General features: G+C 52.0%; 2 protein-coding genes across 7 annotated transcripts in view; one reads left to right on the top strand and one right to left on the bottom strand.

Moving 5' to 3' along the window:
• Window positions 1-15,950, bottom strand: part of GNAT2 (G protein subunit alpha transducin 2) — an 18,944-nt gene extending 2,994 nt beyond the window's left edge. The window contains exons 1-7 of one of the 2 annotated variants that reach the window (XM_055114831.2): window positions 14,640-15,950; window positions 7,509-7,679; window positions 5,216-5,258; window positions 4,791-4,932; window positions 3,380-3,537; window positions 1,039-1,167; window positions 715-844 (exon numbers count right to left, since the gene is read on the bottom strand). In XM_055114831.2, the coding sequence (XP_054970806.1) occupies window positions 715-844; window positions 1,039-1,167; window positions 3,380-3,537; window positions 4,791-4,932; window positions 5,216-5,258; window positions 7,509-7,626 (720 nt within the window). In that variant the 5' untranslated portion in view covers window positions 7,627-7,679; window positions 14,640-15,950. Of the gene's footprint in view, window positions 1-714; window positions 845-1,038; window positions 1,168-3,379; window positions 3,538-4,790; window positions 4,933-5,215; window positions 5,259-7,508; window positions 7,680-14,234; window positions 14,548-14,639 lie in introns of those variants that run through there. The other variant, XM_055114828.2, reaches the window with a different exon arrangement.
• On the top strand, window positions 14,591-26,817 carry AMPD2 (adenosine monophosphate deaminase 2). Of its 5 annotated transcripts, none has more exons than XM_003804891.5 (18): window positions 14,591-15,029; window positions 20,050-20,180; window positions 20,408-20,538; window positions 20,905-20,973; window positions 21,064-21,172; window positions 21,471-21,657; window positions 21,920-22,061; window positions 22,174-22,263; window positions 22,519-22,648; window positions 22,828-23,022; window positions 23,109-23,240; window positions 23,388-23,551; window positions 23,854-23,980; window positions 24,072-24,235; window positions 24,542-24,662; window positions 24,979-25,152; window positions 25,449-25,559; window positions 25,709-26,817. In XM_003804891.5, the coding sequence occupies exons 1-18, from the start codon at window positions 15,020-15,022 to the stop codon at window positions 25,916-25,918; spliced, it is 2,397 nt and encodes a 798-aa protein (XP_003804939.1). In that variant the 5' UTR covers window positions 14,591-15,019; the 3' UTR covers window positions 25,919-26,817. The 5 variants fall into 5 exon arrangements, with proteins under 5 accessions (XP_003804939.1, XP_034788905.1, XP_034788913.1 ...); XM_034933014.2 differs by lacking the exon at window positions 14,591-15,029 and adding an exon at window positions 15,330-16,017; XM_034933032.3 differs by lacking the exon at window positions 14,591-15,029 and adding an exon at window positions 17,082-17,100.

Genomic DNA, 26,817 nt, shown 5'->3' with positions numbered 1-26,817 from the left:
ATTAACGTTTTTCACGCCTCTAACTTTTCCCAAATTCAGAAAGCAGATGCTTGGGTGAAATTAACGTTTTTCTCACCTCTAACCTTTCCCAAATTCAGAAACTGGCTGGGCTCTAACACTTGTCCTGTAGAACTCCTGTCCTACAGAATTCTACAGGCTAAAGAGAACCACTCTTGGGTAGTCTTCCAGCTGCCAATTTAATTGGCATGAGAGAAAGCTGGTCTGCCAGTCTCTCCTTAAACTCCTACGGACAGTACATTTTTAGCCTCCTAAGTGGGGTTACTAGCTCAACCCTTCTATTATGTTGCAATGAAGATTCATATCATATGTTATTTTCTCTGTTCTGTCATTTTCATCTCCTTCCTTAGGCAATTTGGGAGAGTACTAAGTAACTCCTTTGCTTTGCCTAGTTGATGGTCCCTTATCTCTTTGCACTCAATTCCTCTTATGAGCTTTGTGATGTCCAAGTGATACTTAGATGTCTAATTTGAGACCAAGCTCACTCTCAGTAAATTTGGAGCTCTAAAATGCTAATCTAGAACCTGCAGAAGAAGTTGTTTTTTAGAATTATTTGCATGAGACATTGATTGGTCTGCTGGAGGGCTGCTAGACTGAAATTACCTAAGTTGGGGCAGTAGAGTGACACAAGGCTTAGAGAAAGGGTCATGGGGAGAACTTGTTCTACCAAAGCTGCTTGATGCAAAGGCCACTCACCACTTCGTCATCTTCCACCAGCACCATATCATAGGCACTGAGGGCTGCACAGAAAATGATGCAGGTGACTCCCTCGAAGCAGTGGATCCACTTCTTTCTCTCGGATCTCTGCCCTCCTACATCAAACATCCTGAGGGAAGAAGCAGCTATTTTCATAGGTATGCCCAACATACGACCTATATGCCTTTGATGGTCACCCCGTGAAGGGGGAGAAGCAGAACAGTAATTTAGATTAGGCTTCACCAAAGGCCAAGAAGCCTGCCTGTGCCCCTTTTCAGGATTCCACACGTGTATCCGAGATGCCCTAGGGAACCATGCACTTACCTGAAATTCAAGTCTTTGACGGAAAACTTGGTTTCAATGATGCCCGTGGTTTTGACTCTGGATCGGAGCACATCTTGCTCACTAGGGAGGTACTCAGGGTCTGTAATTCGTTCTAATTGGTTCAGGTAGCTAGAGAAAAGTGATTAGCATCAATGACAAATTTTCCACAGACGAGGCTAAGAGACGTAAAAGGTATCTTACCCAAAGTCACACAGCTAATTTGGTGATAGAAATCAGGACTAGAAGCCATATTGTTAAATTTAGGATTCTTTCCTTCAAACCTTCATATGTCATTAACTAGAGGAAATGGGGGATGGACTGAGGGACAAGCCCATTTGAGGCTGGCGTTCCAGCGCATTTAAATCAAGTTAGGTAAGTTTTCCTTGGGTTTGCCCTGACTGCAAGCTTTTGTAGATTTTTGAATGAGATTTAGTGGTTTCAGTGGGTGCTAAAAGTTCCATCAAGAGGCAGTAAATTGAAAGAGACTTTAAAGACATGAACCAATGCAACACATGGACTTTGTTTATATCCTGAATCAAACTGGGGAGGAAACATTTGAGATAACTGGGGAAATTTGAACACCGACTTGGTGATATTTGATGCTATTAAGGAATTGTTAACTATTTGGGTGTGATTATATTCTTTTTATAAAAAGGGTCAATATTTTAGAGATCCATAATGACATTTTTAGGATGAAATGATACCTGGAATTTGCTTCAAAATAATCCAGTAGGGAATGGAGGTAAAAAGAAATAAGATTGGCCATGAGTTGATAACTGTTGAAGGTAATTCATTATGTTATTTCTACTTTTGTATGTTTGAAAGTTACCTTAAAAAAGAAAAAGTTACTTTTTTTAAAAAAAAAAAAAAAGGTGGCCGGGCACGGTGGCTCACGCCTATAATCCCAGCACTTTGGGAGGCTGAGGCGGGTGGATCACAAGGTCAGGAGATTGAAACCATCCTGGCTAACACGGTGAAACTCTGTCTCTACTAAAAATACAAAAAATTAACTGGGCATGGTGGCGGGCGCCAGTATCCCCAGCTACTTGGGAGGCTGAGGCAGGAGAATGGCGTGAACCCGGGAGGCAAAGCTGGCAGTGAGCCGAGATCGCGCCACTGCACTCCAGCCTGGGTGACAAAGCGAGACTCCGTCTCCAAAAAAAAAAAAAAAAAAAGGCAAGAGGAAGGCAGATGTGAACTGAGATGACTGAGAGGAGGAGGGAAGTACAAGTAACACAAGTGCCTATTGTATGCCAGGCATTTTAATGTTCAGATTCTCGTTTAAACTCCTAAGCCATCAAGTTTCATATCCCCATTTTACAGATGGAGAAATTCAGAAGAGTTAAATACTTGGCTAGGGTCAAGAGAAATTGTGGTGTATTATGAAAAATATTCAGCTCTGTAGTCAAGCAGCCCAATGCAAATGCAGTCTCTGCTATTTATCTACATGACCTTGGGCAGTTAATTAACTTCTCTGAACTTCAGTTTTTCCATGTGTAAAATGAGGCTAATTAGAAAGGTACCATCTACCTTAAGGTCTTACTGCGTAGATGGGTAAAGGGCCTTGAGATGGTATACACAGTACACCTAGCAGTGACTAGGCTTTGAGTGCTCCGGGAACAGTAAGTGATAGCATTATTACAAGATTAGGAGACAGATGGTTAGGTTAAATAAACTCAGGTTTGACTTTGAAGCCCATACTTGTCTATGATCCCATACTGTCTGAGGTAGGATTGATAAATTATGTCCCTTAGCTTTTTGGAAGCAGCTTTGCAATGATGGTACTAATTCCTGACCACCTTCCCTTGGTTTGCCCTTGTAGTTTGTGTCCCCTGCCTTGGCATCGTGACATAAGATGCTCTAGGTGTAGGAGACTCATTTCTGCTTAGTGGCCTAAGTAGATCCTAGATTACCAGGTAGAAAATTCTGCCCTGAAAGAGCCATCATGAATCACATTACTCCTGCGAGAGTGTATGACAGAACTGCAGGGCTATCTTAGGGTTCTGGAAGGAGAGGCTTAGTGTACACCTCAAATTAAGAGAACAGGGCTGAGGGCTACTAGGCAGAACACGTCTTTTGAATTTTGCATCTTCAGCCTTGTAGGCTGTAGTGAGCCAGTGTAAAGCAATATAAAATCATGACAACTGGCAGATCTCCCCATAGCATTAAATTCAAAACATTGCTGAAGCCTAACTAAACAGATCCACAGGCTGAATTCAGTCTGGGTCTCCAGCTTTCAATGCCTGAAATTTTGGGTTGGGTGAGATTTCTCCCAACCAGAGAGAAGACTGGCTAGAAGATTGCTTAAGCATCAACCCACCCTCTCACCAGTCAGTCTTACTAAGATGCGGAGTCATTAAGCTGGTATTCTGCAGCTCTCTCGAAGCAGGCTTGCACCCCACCATCCTTCCACAACCTCCTAATGACCTCCACGAGCTCAGGAGGCATGGTTCCCTCCTCAATGGAGTCAGCCAGGTTGTTGAGCTGTCGCCCGTCATCCTGTAATGCAGAAACCTGGTTAAGAACTTCACAGGAGTAATAGCTTTCCAGGAGGCTTCTGGGAATACTGCTGAATGGAAATCATTTTACATTACTACGAAGACCTAAGATGGAAGCAGTATCCAGTGAAGATTCTATGTAAGAAAACATACTGTTGAATTTTTGAGTATGCTCCCCAGATGCAGAGGATGGCACTATACCCAGCCCTGGGGTGTGTCTAAAGCGGGGCAGGGGTCCCAGGTATTTCCTCTCTGGAGTTCCTGGCTTCCATCCTTAGTCTGAAAGTTTACCGCCACAAAACGTGGGTCCTCTGCTGCAGAGAGACTGAAAATGTAAAGGCCAGATTGACCATGAAATAGACAAGATAGAAGACAGGGACCCATCACCTTTGTTCTTCAGCGATTGAAAGCTAGAAAAAGTCCAGTACTAGAAGTAGGGATTTCACTTACAAAAGTTCCATGGCCAGGAACCCAAGGGTAGCAATTTAAATGGTAAAATAAAGTAAAGCAGAGGAAGCTGTGAGCAGCTTTATTTTGTAAATATTTGTTATAAAGTAGGGCTTGAGGACAGGCATGGTGGCTCACACCTGTAATCTCAACACTTTCGGAGTCTGAGGCAGGAGGATTGCTTAAGGCCAGGAGTTTGACACCAGCCTAGACAAGATGGCAAGACCCCTTCTCTACAAAAAAATTTTAAAAAATAGCTGGGTGTGGTGGTGCACACCTGTGGTCCCACCTACTGGGGCTGAGGTGGGAGAATCACTTAAGCCTGGGAGGGTGAGATTGCAGTGAGCCATGATCACACCACTGCATTCCAGCCTGGGTAAGAGAGGAAGACCCTGTCCCAGTAAAAATAAGGGTGGATGTTGCTTACTTCTCCAGGACTGCATAATTGTGGTGTATTATGAAAAATATTCAGCTTTGTAGTCAAGCGGCCCAATGCAAATGCAGTCTCTGCTATTTATCTACATGACCTTGGGCAGTTAATTAACTTCTCTGAACTTCAGTTTTTCCATGTGTAAAATGAGGCTAATTAGAAAGGTACCGTCTACCTTAAGGTCTTACTGCGTAGATGGGTAAAGGGCCTTGAGATGGTATACACAGTACACCTAGCAGTGAGATCCCACCCAGCAGGTGGGATTTTAGTTACTACTTTTCTTACCCATCTTTCCATATAGTTTGTTGGCCTCTGGTATGTTTCTTCTTGCTAGCCTTTCTGCTTCCACCCTTAACCACATAATAGTAATCACATACCGCACAGCTTGGTTCAGCATAATCGATGCCCAGTGTGGTCATGGCCCGGATGATAGCCAGGATGGACTGCAGCACATTTCCATAGATGATAGCCTTGAACTCCAGGCATTCTTCTGGTGAATAGCCATCCTGGTGAATGATCCTGCAAGGGGCAGACACTCTGTCTTTAGCTGGACCTAAGTAACCAGACCTAAGGGATTAGGAATTTGGGGGTATTTAAAGGATCATAAGAATCCTATCTCTCTGTTGCTACTGCTTTCTCAAAGTGGAGGGTGAGGGACAAGGGGTACAGATGAGGGGCATTGGAATCAGATCCTTTATACCTGGGCTCCTTGAGGCTAAAGAGCCTTTCACTTTGAATACCTCCACTGGCTGTACTGACTTCTTCACCCTATCTTGTCTTTTGGGGCTTTGTTTCTACTCACTTCATCTGTTTGACGATGGTGCTCTTTCCTGACTCCCCAGCACCTGGAAGGAAAAATGCTTATGCTTTCGATTTCCACCAGTTCTCCTCAGCCTTCCAGGAGATGGCCTGGGAGAAGTCAGAGCCACTGCTTGCTTGGGGGTCTTGTTAGGGGAGAACACATAGGGATGACTGCTGCCCTCAATTTCTGGCAGGCTTGAGCTCAGGCCATTCAACCTGGATTTAGAGCAGTTTCTTAACTTCAGTACTATTTAGTTTGGGCTGTCTCATGCATGGTAGGATGTTCAGCAGCATTCCTGGCCTCTACCCACTAGAGGCCAATAGCATCCCACTTCCCTAGTTATGACAACCAAAAGTGTCTCCAGACATTTCCAAATGACCACCGGCAGTCAAAATCTTCCTGTTGAAAACCACTAACAGATTCAGGGGGAGTCCTTTAACATTTCTCCTCTCTGCCTATTTTTGACTCAGGAGAGTGATCTTGGGGTAGGATTGGAGAGAGCTGGATCATTTCACCAAAATAACTATATTTTCATCACCTTGCTGGTTCCTTCTTTTTTTTTTTTTGAGACAGGGTCTCAGGTTTGTAGCCCAGGCTGGAGTGTAATGGCACGATCTCGGCTTACTGCAGCCTTGACTTCCCAGGCTCAAGTGATCCTCCCACCTCAGTATCCTGAGTAGTTGGGATTCCAGGTGTGCGACATCATGCCCGACTACATTTTTTTTTTTTTTTTTTTTTTGAGACAGTCTTGCTCTGTCTCCCAGGCTGGAGTGCAGTGGTGCTATCTTGGCTCACTGCAACCTCTGCCTCCTGGGTTTTAAGCAATTCTTCTGCCTCAGCCTCCTGAGTAGCTGGGACTCTACAGGCGCATGCCACCATGCCTGACTAATTTTTGTATTTTTAGTAGAAATGGGGTTTCACTATGTTGGCCAGGCTGGTCTCAAACTCCTGACCTCAGGTAGATCCACCCGTCTTGGCCTCCCAAAGCGCTGGGATTACAGGCGTGCGCCACTGCATCCGGCCATTTCCCCCCACCCCGTAGAGGCAGGTTTTCACCATGTTGCTCAACCTGGTCTTGGATGGGGCTAAGTGGGTTCCCTTTATTGACTAACGTGTCCTAATGTCCTCATTCACACTCTGCTCTCCCCATCAAAAACTCATACCTTCTAGTACTGAGTTTATACTACCCTAATGCCTAGAACTCCTCCTATTTCGCTTGTGCTTGTTCCCTCTAAGCAGCTTATCCTGAATCTAGAAGAAATCTGCTTAGGCTTAAAAGATCTCTCAGTGGCCCCACCATCTCTGTTTCCCCCTGCGTAACCTCCTGGGCTCCTTAGAGTCTGGTCCAGCTTACAAAGATATGCTCCTTTAGTGTGTCCTTACGACTGTGCCACAGATCAGCTGGGGGAAAAGAAGGCGCCTTAGCCTAGTGCGTCAGCTCCCAGATCCCTTATGGGGGCTTGGAAACCCAGCTCAGGCATCTAATCTTCTGCTACGTAGACCCTACCTGCTCCAGCTACCCTACTTCTGTGGTACCAGTGGTTTGTTTTCCTAAGCCACGTGTCTCAAATGTTCTTGTCTTGGTTTTATTTACAGCCGTGATCAATTTCCCTGACAAATTGAGGTGCTTTTATTTTCTCAGCACAGACCAGTGATCTGCTTAGGAGCTCATCAAGTTGATGAACCTTCCATCTGGCAGGAGCTTTGCAGGCAGCTATTGAATAGAGAGCCAGGAAGGGACTGCTGTACATAAACACACCATTCCTCCTTCCTCAGGGGCCCCTACTTTCAAAATTTTTACTGAAAGCAAGAAGGAACCACTATACTTGGCAAAAACCAGTGGGACTATCTCTGGTACTGTTGGCACTGACTGTATGGTGGGACTTGTGAGCCTGTTGGTGAGGGAAGGTCCTGTTCTCTTCTGATTTCTTGGCTTAGAGTTCTCTGCAGATTGGGTACAGTCTGCAAGTCCAGGGTCCTTGAAGCCAAAAGGATGTGTTAGGTTTGGTTAGATTTGGAAATGGGTGGGTTCATGGTGGCCCTTGCACTATTCCTCGCTCAAGAGTAGAAAAACTCTGGAATAGCCTTGGTATTCTGGATCCCCTTGGGGTGGCTGTTTAGGCCCCATATTAACTCAGCTCTAGATCTCCTGATCCCCTAGCCAGACTGTGTAGAGGAGAGGAAAAATGACCTGCCACCCTTCCTTCCCATAGGGTGAGGTAGAACCCACCAACCCTTCAGGAAAGTAGGAAGGACCCCTGCCTTCTCTGGCTCATCTTCCCATCTCACTCACCTAGCAGTAGCAGCTTGACAGTCTTGGCTTCCTTATCAGCATCCTCCTGCAGCTTCTTTTCTAGCTCCTTGGACCTCTTGGCCAGTTCTTTGTCCTCAGCACTGGCTCCACTTCCCATATTTGCCGTCTTGTCAGCTTTTTCAGGCCCCTAATCCTCTCTCGTAAGGTTTCCTGTATGTGAGATGGAAGAGAAGGAAAAAAGTTGGGATTGAGTATCCCAACTTGGCTCCCCTAAAAGCTGGTCTGTACGATGCCAGGTGAGAGAGCAGGCTGTAGGGTCTTGTACTCTGCCTACATTGACTGAGACTCCCTACTTCAACTGGAGACCTACTTCTTAGTCTAGGGATTGTAGCCTTTATATCTAGCAATGTGATAGGTCAAGCCAATTAAGAGCTTTGTCAATATGGCAAGGGGTAAAGACTCAAATGTTTCTATAACTAGGGAAATGATCTGCTGGGTTCTGACGGAAGGATAGGATGCACGACTACTTCCATCCTTTAAGGGGTTCATCCCCTGAAAGTCTCTTGCTTCCTTAGATTTATTTGCATCATAGAGCTAGAGATTACGGGCACATATGTAGAAAGCATTCCTTATGTTGAGCCTCCAGATTATAAGGTCTTGATCTCAAGGGCTTCAGGGTATCAAAGCATACTCGTTTACCATAGGCTGGTCCTGGCCAGGAAATTTGTTTTGGGTGGTGCCCTTCCTTGGGAAGATTAGGAATGTTTCAGCTCCCGCAGTGGCTGCTGCTCCAGGAAGCTACTAGCATTGTTCCTTTGCATTGGCCCCTCTCTTTGTACTTCTGTTATTAGCACTTATCACTTCATATTGTACGTCGTTTTACAAATTTTTCCCTCACTGCATTTCTCCCCCTGGAGCTCAACGGACCAAATCTGACTCATCTTTGAACCTCTCAGAACTTGTAGTTTATCTGTGGATCAAAAGGTTTGGTGAATGAATAAATGCAGGAAAAGGGTGTATGGTGAAGAGAATGGGGTTGCTTCCCTTTGGCCCACTAAAGCCAGCTGAGTCCCAACTTCACTTCATAAATGAACTTTGCTGGTATTCAGTGTGGGGTTTGTGCTGCCTCACACAAAAAACTCTGCTTCTTTGGGAAATTGGACTCCAGACTCTGGCTTCTCAAAGGTTGGGGCAGCTCTCTCTCCTTCTGGCTCTCATCCCAGCTGCCCTTTCCTGGGGGAAAAATGAGGGTGCAGTCTAGCAACTGCCTCACAGACATTTAGGACTCCACAGGTTGTACTCCTCTATGCCAATTATTTCAGTTTACTTAAATGAGTGTTGCTGGTGGAGCCTCCTCAGGTGGAGATGTTTTGGAATTTTGTTGCCCAAAATGTGGATCAAGAGCCAGCAACATCAGATCACCCGGAAGCTCATTAGACATGCAGAATCTCAGGCTTTAATCCAGAACTTCTGATTCAGAATCCGCAGTTTAACAAGATCTCAGGTGACTCTAAAGACATTAAAGATTGGGAAGTACTGCCCTAGGGACCTGTTTTCCGCTAAACTTACCTAATCCTAAGAATCACCTGGGTTGCTGGTTTCTGTGTTTCCTCAAGTCTTAGGTGCCACTGACTAGAAGATTACCCTGCTTTCCGAGATGTTAAAATAGTGTATGTTTTTAAATGGTATGTTAGAATCAAACTCCAGAGCCAGAGAAAATATTTTAAGCTAATACAGGTAGTTATCACATCTGTGAAGTTTGAAAAACCCTGGCCTGAAACAGTTCTCAACTTTTAGTGTACAGTGGCATTTACCTGGAGAGCTTTTTAAAAAATACTGATTTAATTGGTCTGGAGTGCAGTCCAGGCACAAGGATTTAAAAACGTCCCCAGCTGATTCTAGTGTACAGCCAAGGTGGAGAACTACTGAGGTCGAAGGATGTAATTTGCTCTTTCATTTTAGAGCTGGACTTGTGCAGCAGTGGCCAGTTGGGACTGGGAAGGTCAGGAGTAGAATCTAGGTCTCCCCGCCTATCAGGTACCCTGAGCCATAGCTAATTATCTTCCTCCTTCGCACCACCTTTCAGTGACTGTAGGGGCTGATGGAGAAATATGCAGCTGCTGAGGTGCTTTCCATGGTAGCCATGTTTTCCCAATCAAATTGGCAAGTCCTTATTGACTTAAGGAAAAACAGGAGAGTCTCTTTGAAATTGTGACTATCTTGGAATCTTGGTTATAAGGTTTCAGTAATTATACCCCACTGCTAGCCCTGCTCTAGCGTACTCACAATACTGGTAACTCACACTGAGGCCAGAGCCATGCTGAAGGCTACACTGTTCAAGGGGCTGCCCGGAACTATTAATAATTATTATGTTATAGTTATTATAATTAATAACTACTGAACAATGTAAGTGGCTCATACCAGTTAATTATCACAATAACTGCTATTGTCCCCAATTTACAGACTAGATTAACTGAGACTTGAGAGTTAAGTAACTCATTTAAAGTCAGCTGGGCACAGTGGCGCATGCCTGTAATCCCAGCACTTTGGGAGGCTGAGGTGGGGGGATGACCTGAGGTCAGGAGTTCCTGGCCAACATGGTGAAATCCCATATCCACTAAAAATACAAAAATTAGGCCGGGCATGGTGGCTCACGCCTGTAATTCCAACACTTTGGGAGGCCAAAATGGGCAGATCATCTGAGGTCAGGAGTTCGAGACAGCCTGGTCAACATGGTGAAACCCTGTCTCTACTTAAAAAAAATACAAAAATTAGCCAGGCATGGTGGCAGGCACCTGTAATCCCAGCTACTTGGGAGGCTGAGGCAGGAGAATCACTTGAACCCGGGAGGCACTGCACTCCAGCCTGGGCAACAGAGCAAGATTCCGTCTCGGAAAAAAAAAAAAAAGAAAAGAAAAGAAAAGAAAAAGCCCAGCATGGTGGCATGCACCCAGCTACTTGGGAGATAGAGGCATGAGAATCGCTTGAACCCGGGAGGTGGAGGTTGCAGTGAGCCAAGATTGCGCCACTGCACTCCAACCTGGGTGACAGAGTGAGACTCTGTTTCAAAAACAAAAAAACAAAGTTATATGGCCTAGTAAACAGACAAACCGGTGATCCTTCTTTCTATTACTTCCACATAAGTAACCAGAGAGAGAAAGCATGGACAAATGCATGAACTCTATAACAGCAGCCCTTGTTAAAGGAACCACTAAGTTGTTTCACACACAGGGAAAGTGGGCTTGTTCCTTTTTCTGCTACTACCTCTGCAAACTTCTGTGCTGCTTCTGCTTTGTTCCCTAACTTACTGGATGGAAGTTCCCCATTCTCACTGCTAAGCTGAGAGAGGGAACTGCTAGCCCTCGCCTGGCCTGAGAGTACAGATCCATTACTGTGCATACATCATCCTGATGTCTGTGACCTCCTGCCTCTGCCTCTATCGTCAGTTCCTGTGCCTTTCCTGTGGCTGTCCCACTTTATGATCACATTTACGAACAGTTTCCTGATGAAGTAAATAAGTTATGTAGTGCTAGTTCCATTTTGGAGGTGAGTGAACTGAAGTACAGAAAAGTGATCCTCACATTAATAAGCAAGTTGGTATCAGAAGCCAAGCCAGAGCTCAGGTGTTTTGATTCACAGCCCTTTATAACCATTATCATTTTGAATGAAAAGTAAATCACTGTTTCTTAGTGATTTGGGCATGTTTCCTGAGTTAAGGGATCTGTCTGACATCCGTGGTAAGCCTTGTCTTAAGTGAATTGTGGGTAAAGACTTGTCCCAGATGGAGTGGGAGGACATGAAGGATGAGGAACTACCTTCAGGACCTTCCAGTCCATAGGCAGAGGTGGGGGAAATTCACAGAAAAACAAATGAGTTAAAGGGATACTGCAGTAGTGCTGGGAAATTCAGAGCTGTTTAAGACCTAGCATTCACCCCTGGTAGGAAAGGCAATCAAACACACATCTGACTGTCAGACTGACAAAGTTCTACAGCAGAAGAAAGAAAAGGGTGATTGTGAAATGAATAGACTTTCCACAGAGAAGTAGAATAACAGTGGAAGTGGGAGATACGCATTTTGGGGAAAGGAAAGAGCATGAAAAAAGAGGTAGAGGCACAAAGTACAAGGTGTGCTCAGAGAAGACTGGGACTTTGATGTGACTGGACTGGAGTGAAAGGTGCATGGAGTGGAGGGTTGGGAGGTGAAGATGAAGACAAGAAAGGGAAATTGGAGCCAGCCAGTGAAGCACCTTCAATGGCAAGGGGTTTGACTAAAATCCACTGGGGTCTTATAAACAAGTATAGATGGAAACAGCTGTATGGTGCTATAAACACAATGCTGGGTGACTGAGGTGAGGGGGAGAGGGAGCTGGCTGCTGGGAGAAGCTGAGAAACCAGAGCTGAACAGCTTGTTTCTAGAGGGGCCTAGGCATAAGGTATGGTTTGGAAATTGCCTTGGCCAAGGACCTTTTTGGAGCTGCAGATATTCTCTCCCAAGTTTAGTATCTGTGAAGATTGTTCTGGCCTAGCTAGGGAGGCGGACATCACAAGTGAGCTGAAGTCCAGAAGCAAAGAAAAGCACTTCTTCAGAGAAACAGGAGTGCACCATCTTTAGGGAGCTGGGATTCCGGGAGGGCCAGTTAAGGAGCCATGTGGGGAACAGGCTAGGAGGGGAGGAAGCTGTGTTTGGAGCTAGGGAAGATCTCAGAGGCTCAAAGGCAGTGAATGTTAAGGCCTCAGTGTGAAAAAAGCCCAGGCCATAGGATGACTCACTCCTTTATTTCCCAAGCTCTGTTCTGCGTAGACAATGAAACCTCACTGAGATTCTTGCTGGTATGGAGTGGGTGGAGGGATTGATGCCTAACTATAATCAGGGCCGACTTCCTAGCAGCAACAATACACCAGATGACCTGGAAATAGGGGAGGGTTGTAGAGTGAAGGGGGGGTTGCAGATGGGACTAGGGGACTAGCATAAAGGGACTAATGAACTGGTTTGCCTGGGCTGGGTGGAGGGCAAGGATTGCCACCTATTGGCTGCTGAGGTAGGTAGGTCTGCATTAAGCAGGATGCTCAAGAGACCTGGCCCAATGCAAGATACTATCTTTAAAACTATGTCAACATTTGCATCTTATCAGAAGATACATGACATTTATGTAGTTACATGGTGCTTGATTTTTGAGATTCATTTTATTCATTCTTGAGAGTCCATCAGCCTCAAAATCCCTAAGCGCCCCAAGACCAATTCAGTGGGCCATAAATGTAAACAGAATAGTTTAAGTCTGGGGTTAAGACCCCGGGAAGGCTGGGTTGGGGGGACTGTGGAGGCAATTACAGATTTTTACAGATTTTTGTTGATTTCTATCCCCTTGATTATAAAAGTTATGGGTATGTATTATAATTTCTAAAATGCAAATAAATATAAAGAAAATAAATATAACCCATAATTCCATCACTACAGATAATCATTGGTAAACTTGTTGGTGTGTTTCTTTTCTACCCATGTATATCACATAAGTAGGACCATACTGTGTATAGTGTTTTGCATCCATTCTTTTACCTAACTTTATATTGTAAACATTTCCACATCATTAAACATTTCTCCAAGAACAATTTTTAATGGCTGTATTTCATGGTATGAATATTACATAAACATTCCCCTATTGTTCGACCTTTAAAGTATCTAACTTTTCTATGCAATACACATTGTGGTGCTGAACAACTTTTTGCATACATATTTTTCTGGCAGCTCTTTTTAGAAAAACAACTTCCAGAAAGTTGATTACTGGGTCAAATAATAAGAACCTTTTTGAAAATTTTGATTCTATATTACCAGATGGCTTTCAGAAAGATTATATCAGTGTTCAAGGCCACCAGTAATGTGTTTGTGCACATGTACGTGTGTGTGTGTCTCCCATCTCACTAACTATACCCTTGCCAACCTGCATTAGTGTTTATTTTTTGGTTTTTTGTTTTTTAGTCTTTGCTATTTTGATTAGGTAAACCTGGTTATCTCTGTTCTCTTTTTGGTTTTATGGATTCTGTGTGAGGTGAAGAGGCCAAGTTTTTTTTAAGTTTGTTCAGGGAACAGTAGCCAGGGATCAATGGAAGTGGCACCAGATGCAGGTGGAGAAAAGGGTTCAGGGTCCAGAATCCAGCGTGGGGAGAGAAGAGGGAGGCAGAGTTTCGGAAGGATCTCTGCTGTGGGAGTGGTAAGAACTGGGAGGAGCCTGACAAACAGCATTAGAACAACTGGGTGTGGGGGGCAAAGGCCTCCCACAAGAGGGAAAATAGGGAAGAGATTAATTCCTGCTAATGCATTTAATTATATTCAGTGAAGTCTTAGGGACTTCCCTCCACAAGTTCCCTTTAGGTCGGATTATCTACCCCTTGGCAGTGGGGATGCTTGTTGGATAGACCCCAGAACGGCTGCAAGTGAATCAACCTGTGAGTGTCAATAGAGAACCAAGGCCAAGGCTAAAGCAATGGTAATACATGAATATTGAGTACTAACTACAGGTCAGGCACAGTTCTAAGCAGTTAACTTATATTAACTCATTTATCTTAACCACCATATAAAGCAGGTACTCTTACACTCATTTTACAGACGAAATAGAAGCACAGAGAAGTTAGGTAACTTGCCCAGTATCAGTCAGGAAGTAGGTGAAATCTGGATTTGAACCCAGACATTCTGGCTAGAGTTAAAGCTCTTAACCACCAAATACAGAAATGTGGGAAGGGGAGCCGGAATTGCAGGGCACAGCCTCCTACCTACGCCGGCCGGAAGAAAACAGACGACCAAGTGAGATTGCAGGGGCAGGACTTCTGCTTAAAATGAATCCTGGGACAATAATAACAGCTACCTTTCACTGGGCCCTCACTTCGTGCCAGGCACTGTGTAAAGGGACTTTACGTTTAATCTTCACAGTAACCCCTTTGAGTGAGGTACTGTCATTACCCCATCTTACTGATGAGGAAGCTGACGCACGGAACTGGCCCAAGACCCAGGGTCGGCTCAGGCCAGCCCTACCGCGGTGTGGTGGCTGCCCACGTGGCGCCCAGGAAGAGAAGAAAATGGCGAGGCGGGGTCGGCAGGCGGAGGCGGGGCCAGGCGGGGGCGGGGCCAAGGGCCGCAGAGCCTGGCGCGGAGCCGGCGAGATTTTGGTGGGGTCTCACCTGTTGCGTGACTCCCCCACAGTCCGGCCGCGGGAGTCCGACCCTGAATGCCCAGGGAGTGTTGAGAGAAATCTGGACGAGTTTCGGGTCCCGCTCCCTTGGGAGCACGTGGCCTACCAGCCTCTCGATTGCGGGGTTGGGTGGTCGCGACACCGGGGTCGCCTTGAGGCCAGTCCGGCTGCCGAGGTCTGCGGGAGTCCACCTCCGGCCAGCTGGCAATTTTGAAAGACTGCCTTACTTTCCCCATCTCAGTGCCAGGGCAGGGGCCCTTGGAGTGACTTGGCTGGGGTCTGTGGCCCGATCCCCCTGCCGTCCCTCAGGACCCGGGCTCTCTGCTGTACAGACCCTCGTGGGCAGCCTCCCCTCGGAACTCGGGCATCATGGCCTCAGGTGAGTGTGTGTACGTGTGTTGGAGGGAGGGTCTCTGGGACAGAGAAGTGCTGTGGCCAGGGTGACAAGAGGGTGGGAGTCACAGCACAGCAGCAGGACCTAGGGAAGGCGGTCAGCTTCTCCCAGGAGGGCCTGGGGAGCAGAGCCAGAGTGTGCAGAGACAGAGGAAAAATCCGAAGAGGCTAGGGTCTCTGTCCCAGACCCCCAGACAAGGGGGTCTCCTGCCCTTCCTGCCTTCCTGGGAGGTAGCTATTTGGCGACGGTGGAATTTTCCCAGGACAGGCCCCTCCCTCCTGGGCTGGGATTCTCGGTTCTTCCCCCTCCTCCCAGAGCTGGGCTACCCCGGGAGCTGAGGGTCAGATGTGGAAGGAAAGTGGGTGCTGGGTTTTCACGGAGTATGCCTGCCCTGCCCCGGGAGGACTGTGTTTGAGCTTGGACTCGCTCGCTGCTGAATTCCTGTTTGTTATTCTTTTTTCTTCCAGGCTAGCTGGAAGGACCAGCTAGCCTGGACTTTGGCTTCTTTGCCCGGGAGCCCTGGCATGATGGGGTGAGGGCTCTTGGTGGGTTAGTGGAGAGCTGGGGGCTGGCCCTTCCCCATCTTCTTTTCTACCCACCCCCTCCCCGCCCCCCGCCAGGCCCAGCCACCATCAGTCACGTCACTCCTGGGACTGAGGAGGCAGGGGAGGGATAAGGGGCAGAGATGGAGGCCCCACTCCCCGAGGTTGCCTAGACAACATGAGAAATCGTGGCCAGGGCCTCTTCCGCCTGCGGAGCCGCTGCTTCCTGCATCAGTCACTCCCGCTGGGGGCGGGGCGGAGGAAGGGGTTGGATGTGGCAGAGCCAGGCCCCAGCCGGTGCCGCTCAGACTCCCCCGCTGTCGCCGCCGTGGTCCCAGCCATGGCATCCTATCCATCTGGCTCTGGCAAGCCCAAGGCCAAATATACCTTTAAGAAGCGGGCCAGCCTGCAGGCCTCCACTGCAGCTCCAGGTGAGTGTGTGCTTCCTGGCCTCAGGATAGATGCTGGGCTCTGTCTTGCCACCTCTCGCCCAAGCTGCTGGTCCCCTCAGAGGGGGCCACCTCCTCCGGCATCCTCTCTGTGGTGGTGCCCCTCAACCTCAGTCCCAGGGACAGCCGGCTTGGAAGGTGGGGTGAGGGGTGGTGGGGGGCAGGGGGTGGATCTGAGATATCTGTGCCAGGGATGCTGTCCTCTGTCACAAGGAGTGGGCATGGTGTGGGTGCAGCAAGAGGTGTGTATGCACACGTGTCAGCGTGTGCATGTGCTAAGACTGCATGTGAAGCATGTGTGAATGGAGTGGGGGTGTGTGGGACTGACTGTTTTGTGGACTGGCCACTCTGGCGCCTGTGCCTTTACCAGGCAGGCTTAGGCTGTTCTGTGGCTAGTTCCACTTTTTAGGACCCCACATCTAGATCCCCATCACTGGGGGTCTGACATCTGGGCAAAACCATTGCTGGCTGGCATCCCACAACTGGGGGCTTGACTGTATCTATCGTTTGCTATTTGCTCATTCCTGGTCTATATTGTGAGCCTCCTTAGGAGTATGGGGTGTCCTTGGTCAGGTCCGTGCAGGGTTCAGGCTGGGGCTGCTGCCCGCACTGCGTGTGCTTCTGCACCCTTTGGTTCGTCTCTCACTCTAGTAAGCATCTCTGCATCATTTGGAGCAGGCAGTGAGGTGCGGCAGTGCCTGTCTCAGTGAGGGCTTGGCTGCCTGGCTCTGTGCTTGCAGAGGGATGTCTGCCTGCTGTCTGCTCCCAGGCCTTGTGGCTAAGGAAAGACCCACCCTGACTTTGATGACCAGATCATGCCGACTGCCCCCACCCTTGCAGCTGTCTGTAGCTATAGCCCAAGTATCAACCTCCTATATTTTCTTGTTTCATTGAAGATGACTGGTGCAAGGTCTCTACTGTCCTGAGGGTGTTCTCTGTGCCCAGGTCTGTGCCATCCAGAAAGGGTGTCCCCTGGGTGGGGCCCTTCCTGGCCCTGTTTGGTTCAGCAATAGGGCAACTGATACGGATCTAGCCCAGAGCTGGAGACCCTTCGGTGGTCAGATGGTAAGAGCATCTGATACTTGTGGGGTCAAAGCCGTGGACACCCCTGTGCCTACTGAGGCAGTCGTGGCAGTGTGTGAGGGGCTCCTGGTCGAGAGGGGAGATGGGGTGCTCAGAATCTCAGAGTTGGTGGGAGTGGCTCTGGAGCAGCCCACTCTGGCTTTTGCTTGACTTCTCCGTAAGTGTGGGTGTATGTGTGTGGTGCTGACCCCTAGAGAAAGGACCAGTAGGCAGCTGAGTCTTCTAGGCCTGGCCTCTGAGAACGTAGAGGTTACTGCCCATGTGCCACCTTCAGTGAGCCTGCGGCAGCCCTGGAGAGTGGTCTGGCAGGCTGGGGGGATGGCACTGGCTGTTGGAATCTGTCCTGCTCACCCCAGGATTGCTGTGGAGCCTGAGACCCCCCTGCTAGGAGAGGGGGTTGAGATTTGAGCCTTTGACTCAACTCCTGCTGACCCAATATGAACCAGCCATGGAGGTCTGTGGTCGGCCTCCCCTAGATGGAGTCAGAAGTGGTCTGGGGCCATATGTAGGGAGGAGGTGTGTAAAATCAGGGTTCTCGGGCAAGAAAAGATCTTACACTCTGGGGGTGAGACAGGTTCCCCTCTTTTCTTCCTCTTCCTACTTTGTCCTTTTCCAAGTAAGAGATAGAGTCACCCCATCTCCACTCCTGCCAAGTTCACTTCACTGCCCTTTACTGGCCTATTGCCTTTGCCCTGCACTGGGCCCAGGGAACCTCCCACTGTCCTCAGTGGGCGGGGCTACAGGTAGAATGTATTTTGAGGGTCCCAGGAGTTCATAATTGCAGGCCTTGCCTCAACACAGAGCCTGGTGTTTTGCAGAACACTTGCAGAGCCATTATCTCTGTGAGCCTTATGGCAGTTGTGGCTAGGCAGGGAAGGGACCACTTATCGCCCCACTTGTAGATGAGGACCCAAAGCCTCCCAGAGGTAGGTAGAGACATGCCCGGAAGCAGGAACAGAATCAGATCCATGTCCTCCAAATTCCAGCCCCCTTTCTCCCAAACTTATTCTGGACAGTTTGTCCTGTCCCTGATGATAGGCTTGGATCAGGGGTTGCAGGTCTAGGGGCCTGCGAACCAGCCGCCTGAGCAGCTGGGCAGCGGGGAAGCCTCAGTGACTGGCCCCTACCTAGACTGGGCCATTTCCCCAGCTGCCAGCCAGCTCCTACCCCAGCAAAGGCCCTGTCTCTCCTGAGGGATGCCATAATCAGGGCCCAGAGGACAGTGGTGAGCAACAAGGCCACTGCCAGAAGAGGCCAACCTGGGGCTGTGGGTGTGATGAAGAGCGCTGTTCCCCTCCTTTTTCTCCCCTCTTACTCTTTGGCCAGCCAGGCCCTGCCCACTCACTGTCCCCTAGGGCAGTGGATTTTAAGGAGGCTTGGCTCCTCCCTGTCTTCCTGCCCTGCCCAAGTCAGCCTACCCTGCTACTCCCCCTTAGGAGCCTCACATCTGGCTGGGTCTTCCCTGGCACTGTAGAGGTGGAGGCCCTCTTCAGTTCTGGAGTTCGTCTTATCTCCCAACTCTGATGCTCCTTCCCTTGGTTTCTGGGCTCCCTTGAACTCCCCTAGCTCCGTGCTTACGGCCATCTCAGGGTCTCCCCTGCTTGCAGCTGCACTTGGTACAGCCTGTGCCAGCCCCTGAGGGACCGGCTGCAGCTTCACTGGCAAACAGGCGGGCAAGGGGCACAGGGCTGCTGGCCGGAGCTGCCTGCACTCTGCAGGTAGGGTTCAGGCAGGGGCCAGGGTGCGCAGGGGATGGGGTCCTGGATCTGGGGCAGGCCCCTCCCTCTTCCCTTTGTCCAGCTTTGGGACCAGTCCTGGAGTATTGGGAAATGGGCGCAGAGACTTTAAGGCCGGCTACCTAGGCAGATCCTGTAATCCTTCCCTAAGCCAGGGTGGAGGGTGCTGGAGGGGAGCACTCCTTACGGCCGGCTGAGAGAGGCAGTTTGGGTGTGGAAAGCTTCTCACTGAGGAGCTGGGGCTGCTGAGCCCAGGGAGGGTCCTTCGGGGTAGGCTGGAAGCCTTGGCAGCCCCCATAGACCAGCAGCTTCACGGCCCTCTGGTGCCAACCTCCTCGTGGTACAGATGGAAAGTCTAGTCTTGATGAAGAAAGACCCCTGGCTTCTGACACTCCCTTCCCCAGGGCCCTCTGTGGTGCCCCCGGTCCAGATCCTGGGGCCTGAGTGGCATAGACTGTTTGTGGCAGCTCCTTTTGGAGGGGCAGGCTAAGGCCAGGCCACATTTTGGCAGCCCTGGGGCCCTGGGGGACAGGGCAGGCCTCCAGGGAGGAGGTAGGGTTCCCTTGCCAACCAGGCCCTCCACTTCCTCTCCTCTTCCCTTGAGGGCTCGTCCCTAGGTCAGAGCTGAGCAGCAGCTGCGGCTTCTCTTGTGCTGCACAGGTCTAGGATGTCAGGCACAGGGCCCTGCCCCTTTGAGTGGAGAATCTGCTAGTCCAGGGGCGGGTCTGATCCTGGGTTGCCTGCCCTGGGAGCTGCAGCCTGGGGGTCCCTGGTGTGGCCGCCTGGTCCTTACCAAGCACCTGGTGTGTGTCTCTGAGGGTGTCTGTGTGCGTACGTGCATGTGTGTGCACATGTACACACGTGCACCTGCCTCTGGGAGGTAGTCACGTGGAGATTCCCATGGCCTGAGGGATCAGGCTCTAGTCTCATTTGTGGAGGTAATGAATCTACTTGTTCTAGGGGCAGACTCAGAATCCCCACCCCAAGCCTGGAATGGGTGAGGGGTCCCTGCGTTAGAGGTGAGGGTGAGCCCTTTGGGAGCCACACACACAGGCCTACTCCTCAGCTACTGAGGAGGGACTGCCCTCTTTCCCGACCCTGGGCTCTCTCGGGAGCTGGCCTAGGCAGGGCAGGGGCCCAGGGCTTTCAGGGGCTGCCCCTCCACCCTTTGACCCTGGCATCACTGTCTCTGCAGAGGCTCGGGGTGGTCTGGGGGCCCCTCCGCTGCAGTCTGCCCGATCCCTGCCGGGCCCCGCCCCCTGCCTCAAGCACTTCCCGCTCGACCTGCGCACGTCTATGGATGGCAAATGCAAGGAGATCGCCGAGGTATCACCTGGCACCACCCGCACCCTCACCCCGTGTCTCCATGCCCTGCCTCTGCTCCCCACACCCCTCACCTCAGCTGTCCCCTCACCTCACGCTTGGCTGTCTCCTGATCCTCAGCCTCTCCCAGGTAACCCTGGTCCTGCTGCCCTCACCCCATCCCCAGACTCTGTAGGAGAGTGCCCGAGGGCGGAGGGCCAGCCATGCTGACCTTCCTTCCCTCCCCCCAGGAGCTGTTCACCCGCTCACTGGCTGAGAGCGAGCTCCGTAGTGCCCCGTATGAGTTCCCCGAGGAGAGCCCCATTGAACAGCTGGAGGAGCGGCGGCAGCGGCTGGAGCGGCAGATCAGCCAGGATGTCAAGTGAGCCCGGCAGGCAGCTGCTTAGTCTCCCTCCATACCCTTCCAGACCCTTTCAGAGCCCCTTTTCTGCCTCTTTCCCTCGCACCCTGCCTTGGGGGTCTGCACAGGGAGCATAGAGTGGGCTTTGGAGTCGGGCTGCTGGGTTCTGTTCTGTCTTCTAGCCGCCGGTGTGGCTGGGTCATGTTGCTTAACTTATGGGTCTGCTTTCTCATCTCTAAAGTGAGTGAGAACAGCACAGGGTTCTGCAGCTCTGCCTTTGAGGATCACATGTGACAACATGTGCACAGCACCTAGTGCGGTGCTGGGACCTGGGAGCAAGGGCCGTCCCTCGGGATCTGCCTGACTTCTCACCCCTCTTGCCTCTAGGCTGGAGCCAGACATCCTGCTTCGGGCCAAGCAAGATTTCCTGAAGACGGACAGTGACTCGGACCTACAGTGAGGAGGGCAGAGGGGCACAGGGGATGCGGAGCTGGAGCCTGCCCTTCTGCCGGCTCTAAACCCCTCCCTTGAATGCACCCCCTGCAGGCTCTACAAGGAACAGGGTGAGGGGCAGGGTGACCGGAGCCTGCGGGAGCGTGATGTGCTGGAACGGGAGTTTCAGCGGGTCACCATCTCTGGGGAGGAGAAGTGTGGGGTAAGTATGGGGTGTATGTTGGGTGAGTCGCCATCACCTATGTCTTAGTGGGTTCCCCCAGCCTGGAGAGCTGGGGGTGGGGGCTGGAAAGGGCGTTTCTCTTTCCAGCAGCTGGAGGGGCGGAGGGGCAGAGGGGCTGCCTGGGAGCCACTTGATGTGCTGGACCAGGGTGATCTGAGTGTTCCTGGGGGTCAGGGCCTGTGGGAGGTGGGGATAGTTTGGGTTCTAAGATAAGGCCTTAGGGAGGAGGTCTCTGAGTCCAAGACTGAGGAGAGTGATCGCATATCCTCATCTCCAGGTGCCGTTCACAGACCTGCTGGATGCAGCCAAGAGTGTGGTGCGGGCGCTCTTCATCCGGGAGAAGTACATGGCCCTGTCCCTGCAGAGCTTCTGCCCCACGACCCGCCGCTACCTGCAGCAGCTGGCTGAAAAGCCTCTGGAGACCCGGACCTATGAACAGGGCCCCGACACCCCTGTGTCTGCTGGTGGGACTCCCCATCTCTGCCCCATGCCATGTGCCCTAGCCTCCTGGGCTTCTCAGCCTGGTGCCTGGGCACCTCTGCCCTGCCTGCCTCTCCCTACAACCCAGGCTCATTCCAACCTCTTGGGGTACAGGGGTGGAGGTTGGGCAGGAGCTGTCTGACCTACTGGGTCTTCAACATCTCTTGCCCTCTGTGGGGCCTTTGGGTTGGGCAGTGGGTGGCTTGGAAGAGCCCTGCTCTGACTTTACCCTCCTCATACCTGCAGATGCCCCGGTGCACCCCCCTGCGCTGGAGCAGCACCCGTATGAGCACTGTGAGCCAAGCACCATGCCTGGGGACCTGGGCTTGGGTCTGCGCATGGTGCGGGGTGTGGTGCACGTCTACACCCGCAGGGAACCCGACGAGCAGTAAGAGGGGTGTGGTGCGTGTTGGGGGGATGCAGCGTGGGAGGTTGCGTTGGCTTGGGAGAGGCCACAGGGCTCGGCTTGCTCTCCTCACCCAAGCTCCCCTCCATGCCAGTTGCTCAGAGGTGGAGCTGCCATACCCTGACCTGCAGGAATTTGTGGCTGACGTCAATGTGCTGATGGCCCTGATTATCAATGGCCCCATGTGAGTCCCCTGCCATCCCAGACACTTAGCTCCCCTCCCAGCCCAGATTCTCCAGCCCCAGTTCTGCCCCAGACTCCTATCACCTGGTGTCTTGCCCTTCCTAGTTGCTGAGCCCTCGACTTCCCCGCAGTCTACTTCCCTCTTGGCAGCCTCCATCCTTACCCTCCCACCTGCTCCCTCTGATCTGCTACCCAAGCCCTCCCCAGGTGCCTCCCTTCAGGGCCTAAGTCCCTGCCTTGTTCTCCTCATGCCCAGAAAGTCATTCTGCTACCGCCGGCTGCAGTACCTGAGCTCCAAGTTCCAGATGCATGTGCTACTCAATGAGATGAAGGAGCTGGCCGCCCAGAAGAAAGTGCCACACCGAGATTTCTACAACATCCGCAAGGTGGGCCCTCACCCCGTGGCCGTCTCCATGTCCTCATCCCACACCTCTGCCCAGCCTCCCCTTCAAGGGCCAGGCCCCCCACACAGCATCCAGTACAGAGGGTCCTTTCCCATTGCACTGCCCCAGGCCCCAGACCTTCCTGGCCTCTGGTGGATCGGCAGTGCCCTGTTCCATTCCAGGTGGACACCCACATCCATGCCTCGTCCTGCATGAACCAGAAGCATCTGCTGCGCTTCATCAAGCGGGCAATGAAGCGGCACCTGGAGGAGATCGTGCACGTGGAGCAGGGCCGTGAACAGACGCTGCGGGAGGTCTTTGAGAGCATGAATCTCACGGCCTACGACCTGAGTGTGGACACGCTGGATGTGCATGCGGTCTGTGCCAGTGGCGTGGGCTGTGGGACTGAGTCAGTCAGGGGACCAGGAGTCACGGGTGACCTGAGCCTTCCCATGTCCCCCAGGACAGGAACACTTTCCATCGCTTTGACAAGTTTAATGCCAAATACAACCCTATTGGGGAGTCCGTCCTCCGAGAGATCTTCATCAAGACGGACAACAGGGTATCTGGGAAGTACTTTGCTCACATCATCAAGGTAAGGAGGCAGCCTTCCCTGCCAAGCCTCGAGCCTGAGGATCTGGGGGCTTTTAGGGGGTGAGACTCAAGGAGGGTAGGCAGATGACCCCCTGAAGAGCTCTGACTCAGCTCACCTCATGTCTGACTCAGCTCACCTCATGTCTAGGAGGTGATGTCAGACCTGGAGGAGAGCAAATACCAGAATGCAGAGCTGCGGCTCTCCATTTACGGGCGCTCGAGGGATGAGTGGGACAAGCTGGCGCGCTGGGCCGTCATGCACCGCGTGCACTCCCCCAACGTGCGCTGGCTGGTGCAGGTGCCCCGCCTCTTGTGAGTGTCCCTGGAGTGGGAGGGGAACCTGCGGGGTCATATTCAAGGGGTCAGGGCCTGCCTCCTGCCCTCCTAGGATGGCTGAGCCTCCCTTGTCCCTGCCAACCCCTCTGAGTGCAAGGAAGGGCTTCCTGGTCCCATCCATGGTCTGTCCAGCCTGGCCTACCTGGGTATCCTTGCTTTCCTAATATGGTTCAGATGCGCCCCTGCGCTCTTGGGCCAAGCTCTGACCCTTGCTGGACCGCTGGGTTTCCTCCCACTGGCCCTGACTTGCACATACCTGCATGTTGTCTCACCTGCAGTGATGTGTACCGTACCAAGGGCCAGCTGGCCAACTTCCAGGAGATGCTGGAGAACATCTTCCTGCCACTGTTCGAGGCCACTGTGCACCCTGCCAGCCACCCGGAACTGCATCTCTTCTTAGAGCACGTGAGCAGGCAGCGCAGAGCTGGGTATGGGGAGGGCAGCCGGCTTCACATCCAGCTGCAGCTCTGGTTCTGACCCCAGGGTTCTGTATTAGGTGGATGGTTTTGACAGCGTGGATGATGAGTCCAAGCCTGAAAACCATGTCTTCAACCTGGAGAGCCCCCTGCCTGAGGCGTGGGTGGAGGAGGACAACCCACCCTATGCCTACTACCTGTACTACACCTTTGCCAACATGGCCATGTTGAACCACCTGCGCAGGTGCCTGCACCACCCTGTGTCTGCTTGCTATGCCATCTCTCGCCCGACAAACCTCACTCTTGGCACCTTGGGCCAGGGCCACTAGACCTCTGACCCACCTGTTGCCTGGACTGGATGGGTTCTTTCTCTGCCCTTGGAGCTACATCTGTCACCCCTCACAGCCAGTAACCTACCCCTGTCCCCCTTATCCCAGGCCTGCATAGTTATTGGCTGGAGGACATATGCGTGCTGGGTGGGGGGTCAGGGGCTCCGGTGAGCCCAGGTGATCCCAGGCTCAGGAGCTGACACTGTCTTCATGTCCCCCAGGCAGAGGGGCTTCCACACGTTTGTGCTGAGGCCACACTGTGGGGAGGCTGGGCCCATCCACCACCTGGTGTCAGCCTTCATGCTGGCTGAGAACATTTCCCACGGGCTCCTTCTGCGCAAGGTCAGGATCTGCACCCCTAGCCTTCCCTCCCAATTGTTCACCTTCCTCTGAACCATTCGGGCCCCTTCAGCAACCGATCCTCCTCCCACCCAGCCCTCAGATTGGATTCTGCCTTCCCAATGTAACTACCCTTCCCCACCCCAGCCTTCAGCCTGGGGCCCCAACTTGGATTTTGACTAATTCACCCTTTGCACATCAGGCCAAGCCTGGATTCCCCTCCCCCTGCCCTCTGCTGTGGCCTGGACCCCCAGAACCACTGTGCCCTGCCCAGCCTCGGGGCCACCTGACAGGCCCTCCCTCCCTGTTGCCTGCCCAGGCCCCCGTCCTGCAGTACCTGTACTACCTGGCCCAGATCGGCATCGCCATGTCTCCGCTCAGCAACAACAGCCTCTTCCTCAGCTATCACCGGAATCCGCTACCGGAGTACCTGTCCCGCGGCCTCATGGTCTCCCTGTCCACTGATGATCCCTTGCAGTTCCACTTCACCAAGGTCAGAGCCCAGCAGGCAGCCAGGCGGGCGGGCGTCCCAGGACGCTGGGGTCTCCCGGGTTGGGTGGGGGGCGGGTTGGTGAGGGGAGCGGGGGGCGGTCTCTCAGGTTGGTGCTGCCCCCTGCTGGTAGAGCATAGCTGGCCAATTGGCAAGTCTTATGGAGTTGAGGGGTTGGGGGGTTGGGGGGTTGGGGGGATGGGGGGGCGGGGGTGGGGAGAGCCAGTGAGGAGGCTGGGGAAGGGAGGCAGGGGCAGCTGGCCAGGGCGCACTCGTCTGAGGGAACCTGGCCCGTGCAGGAGCCGCTGATGGAGGAGTACAGCATCGCCACCCAGGTGTGGAAGCTCAGCTCCTGCGATATGTGTGAGCTGGCCCGCAACAGCGTGCTCATGAGCGGCTTCTCGCACAAGGTACTACAGCGCCTGCCTGGACCTTGGCATGGCATCACTCCTCCCCTCCTCTGCATTTGGGGTCCTGACCTGTCCCTGGGATGGCTTGGGGTGGGGCATGACCCCTCAGCACTGGCTGCAGCCCTGCCCATTACCCCTGCTCCTTGCAGGTAAAGAGCCACTGGCTGGGACCCAACTATACCAAGGAAGGCCCTGAGGGGAATGACATCCGCCGGACCAATGTGCCAGACATCCGTGTGGGCTACCGCTACGAGACCCTGTGCCAGGAGCTGGCGCTCATCACGCAGGCAGTCCAGAGTGAGATGCTGGAGACCATTCCAGAGGAGGCGGGTATCGCCATGAGCCCAGGGCCTCAGTGAGCCTGGTCCATGAAGTGCCCACCACATCGCAGCACTTTTACCACGTTTTGTCCTCAGACCCCTCCCATGCTGTGTGGTCTCTGCATGTCTCCATTCTTCTCTGTCTCTGTCTTGCATGTCTCCTACCATGTCACTGTCCCTGGGCCACCCAGTGAAAGCAAAGCCTGGGAATCTGCTCATTGTTGTTTGGGCTCAGGTATTGAGCCTGATGGCCCAGGTATTGAGGGCCTCCCCTGCTGGTGGCCCTGTCCTGGGATCCTCAGAAGCCTGACTGTCCTATGGGCTTCTCCAGTGTCCACAGGGGCTTGGGATGGTTGTGGGGGGCTGGCCCCTCTAGCCTGTCCGGTCCTTCCTGGGCAAATCTAAGCCTTGGCCAGGGCCGAAGTTTAGGCCCCTGTCTTGTTCATGTAGCCGAGGGGCGGGCGGGGGACCTCTACACCTCTGCTGTGGGCACGGGGCTGCTGAGGGTCTGTGGAACTCCAGCAGCTCTGCACTGGGTAGAGCTGGGCCTAGAGCTCAGTCACAGGCCTGGGCTTCCTGGCCTGAGTGGGTAGACGCAGGCGGCAGAGGTGCTGGACCACATCTCCGCCAAGTCACTGCCCAGCAGCCTTCTCCGTCCTGTCCCCAGCCCACGTGCTCCTTGGGTGTCAGCTTCCTGTGCCTCTGTGGGAGAGGGCAGCTGCCTTGTGTTATGTCTGGGGCCACGGTTGCTGCAAGGTCCTGGATCTGCCACTCAACCCCGGGAGTGGCGTTCCCAGTGTGGCTCCCAGAGCTTTGACCAGATTGTGATCCCAGCTGGCCCCTGTGTTGTGTTCTGGACTGAGGCCTTTGCTGTGAACTGCAGTGTTTCATACGAACCATCTTTCCTAGTGCATGAGAAATAAAGATTATTTAAGTAA

Source organism: Pan paniscus, chromosome 1 (assembly GCF_029289425.2).
Source record: "Pan paniscus chromosome 1, NHGRI_mPanPan1-v2.0_pri, whole genome shotgun sequence".
In the NCBI taxonomy this organism is placed as follows: domain Eukaryota; kingdom Metazoa; phylum Chordata; class Mammalia; order Primates; family Hominidae; genus Pan; species Pan paniscus.
Note: the sequence above shows the minus strand (reverse complement) of the source record. Positions and strands in the feature narration are given on the sequence as shown.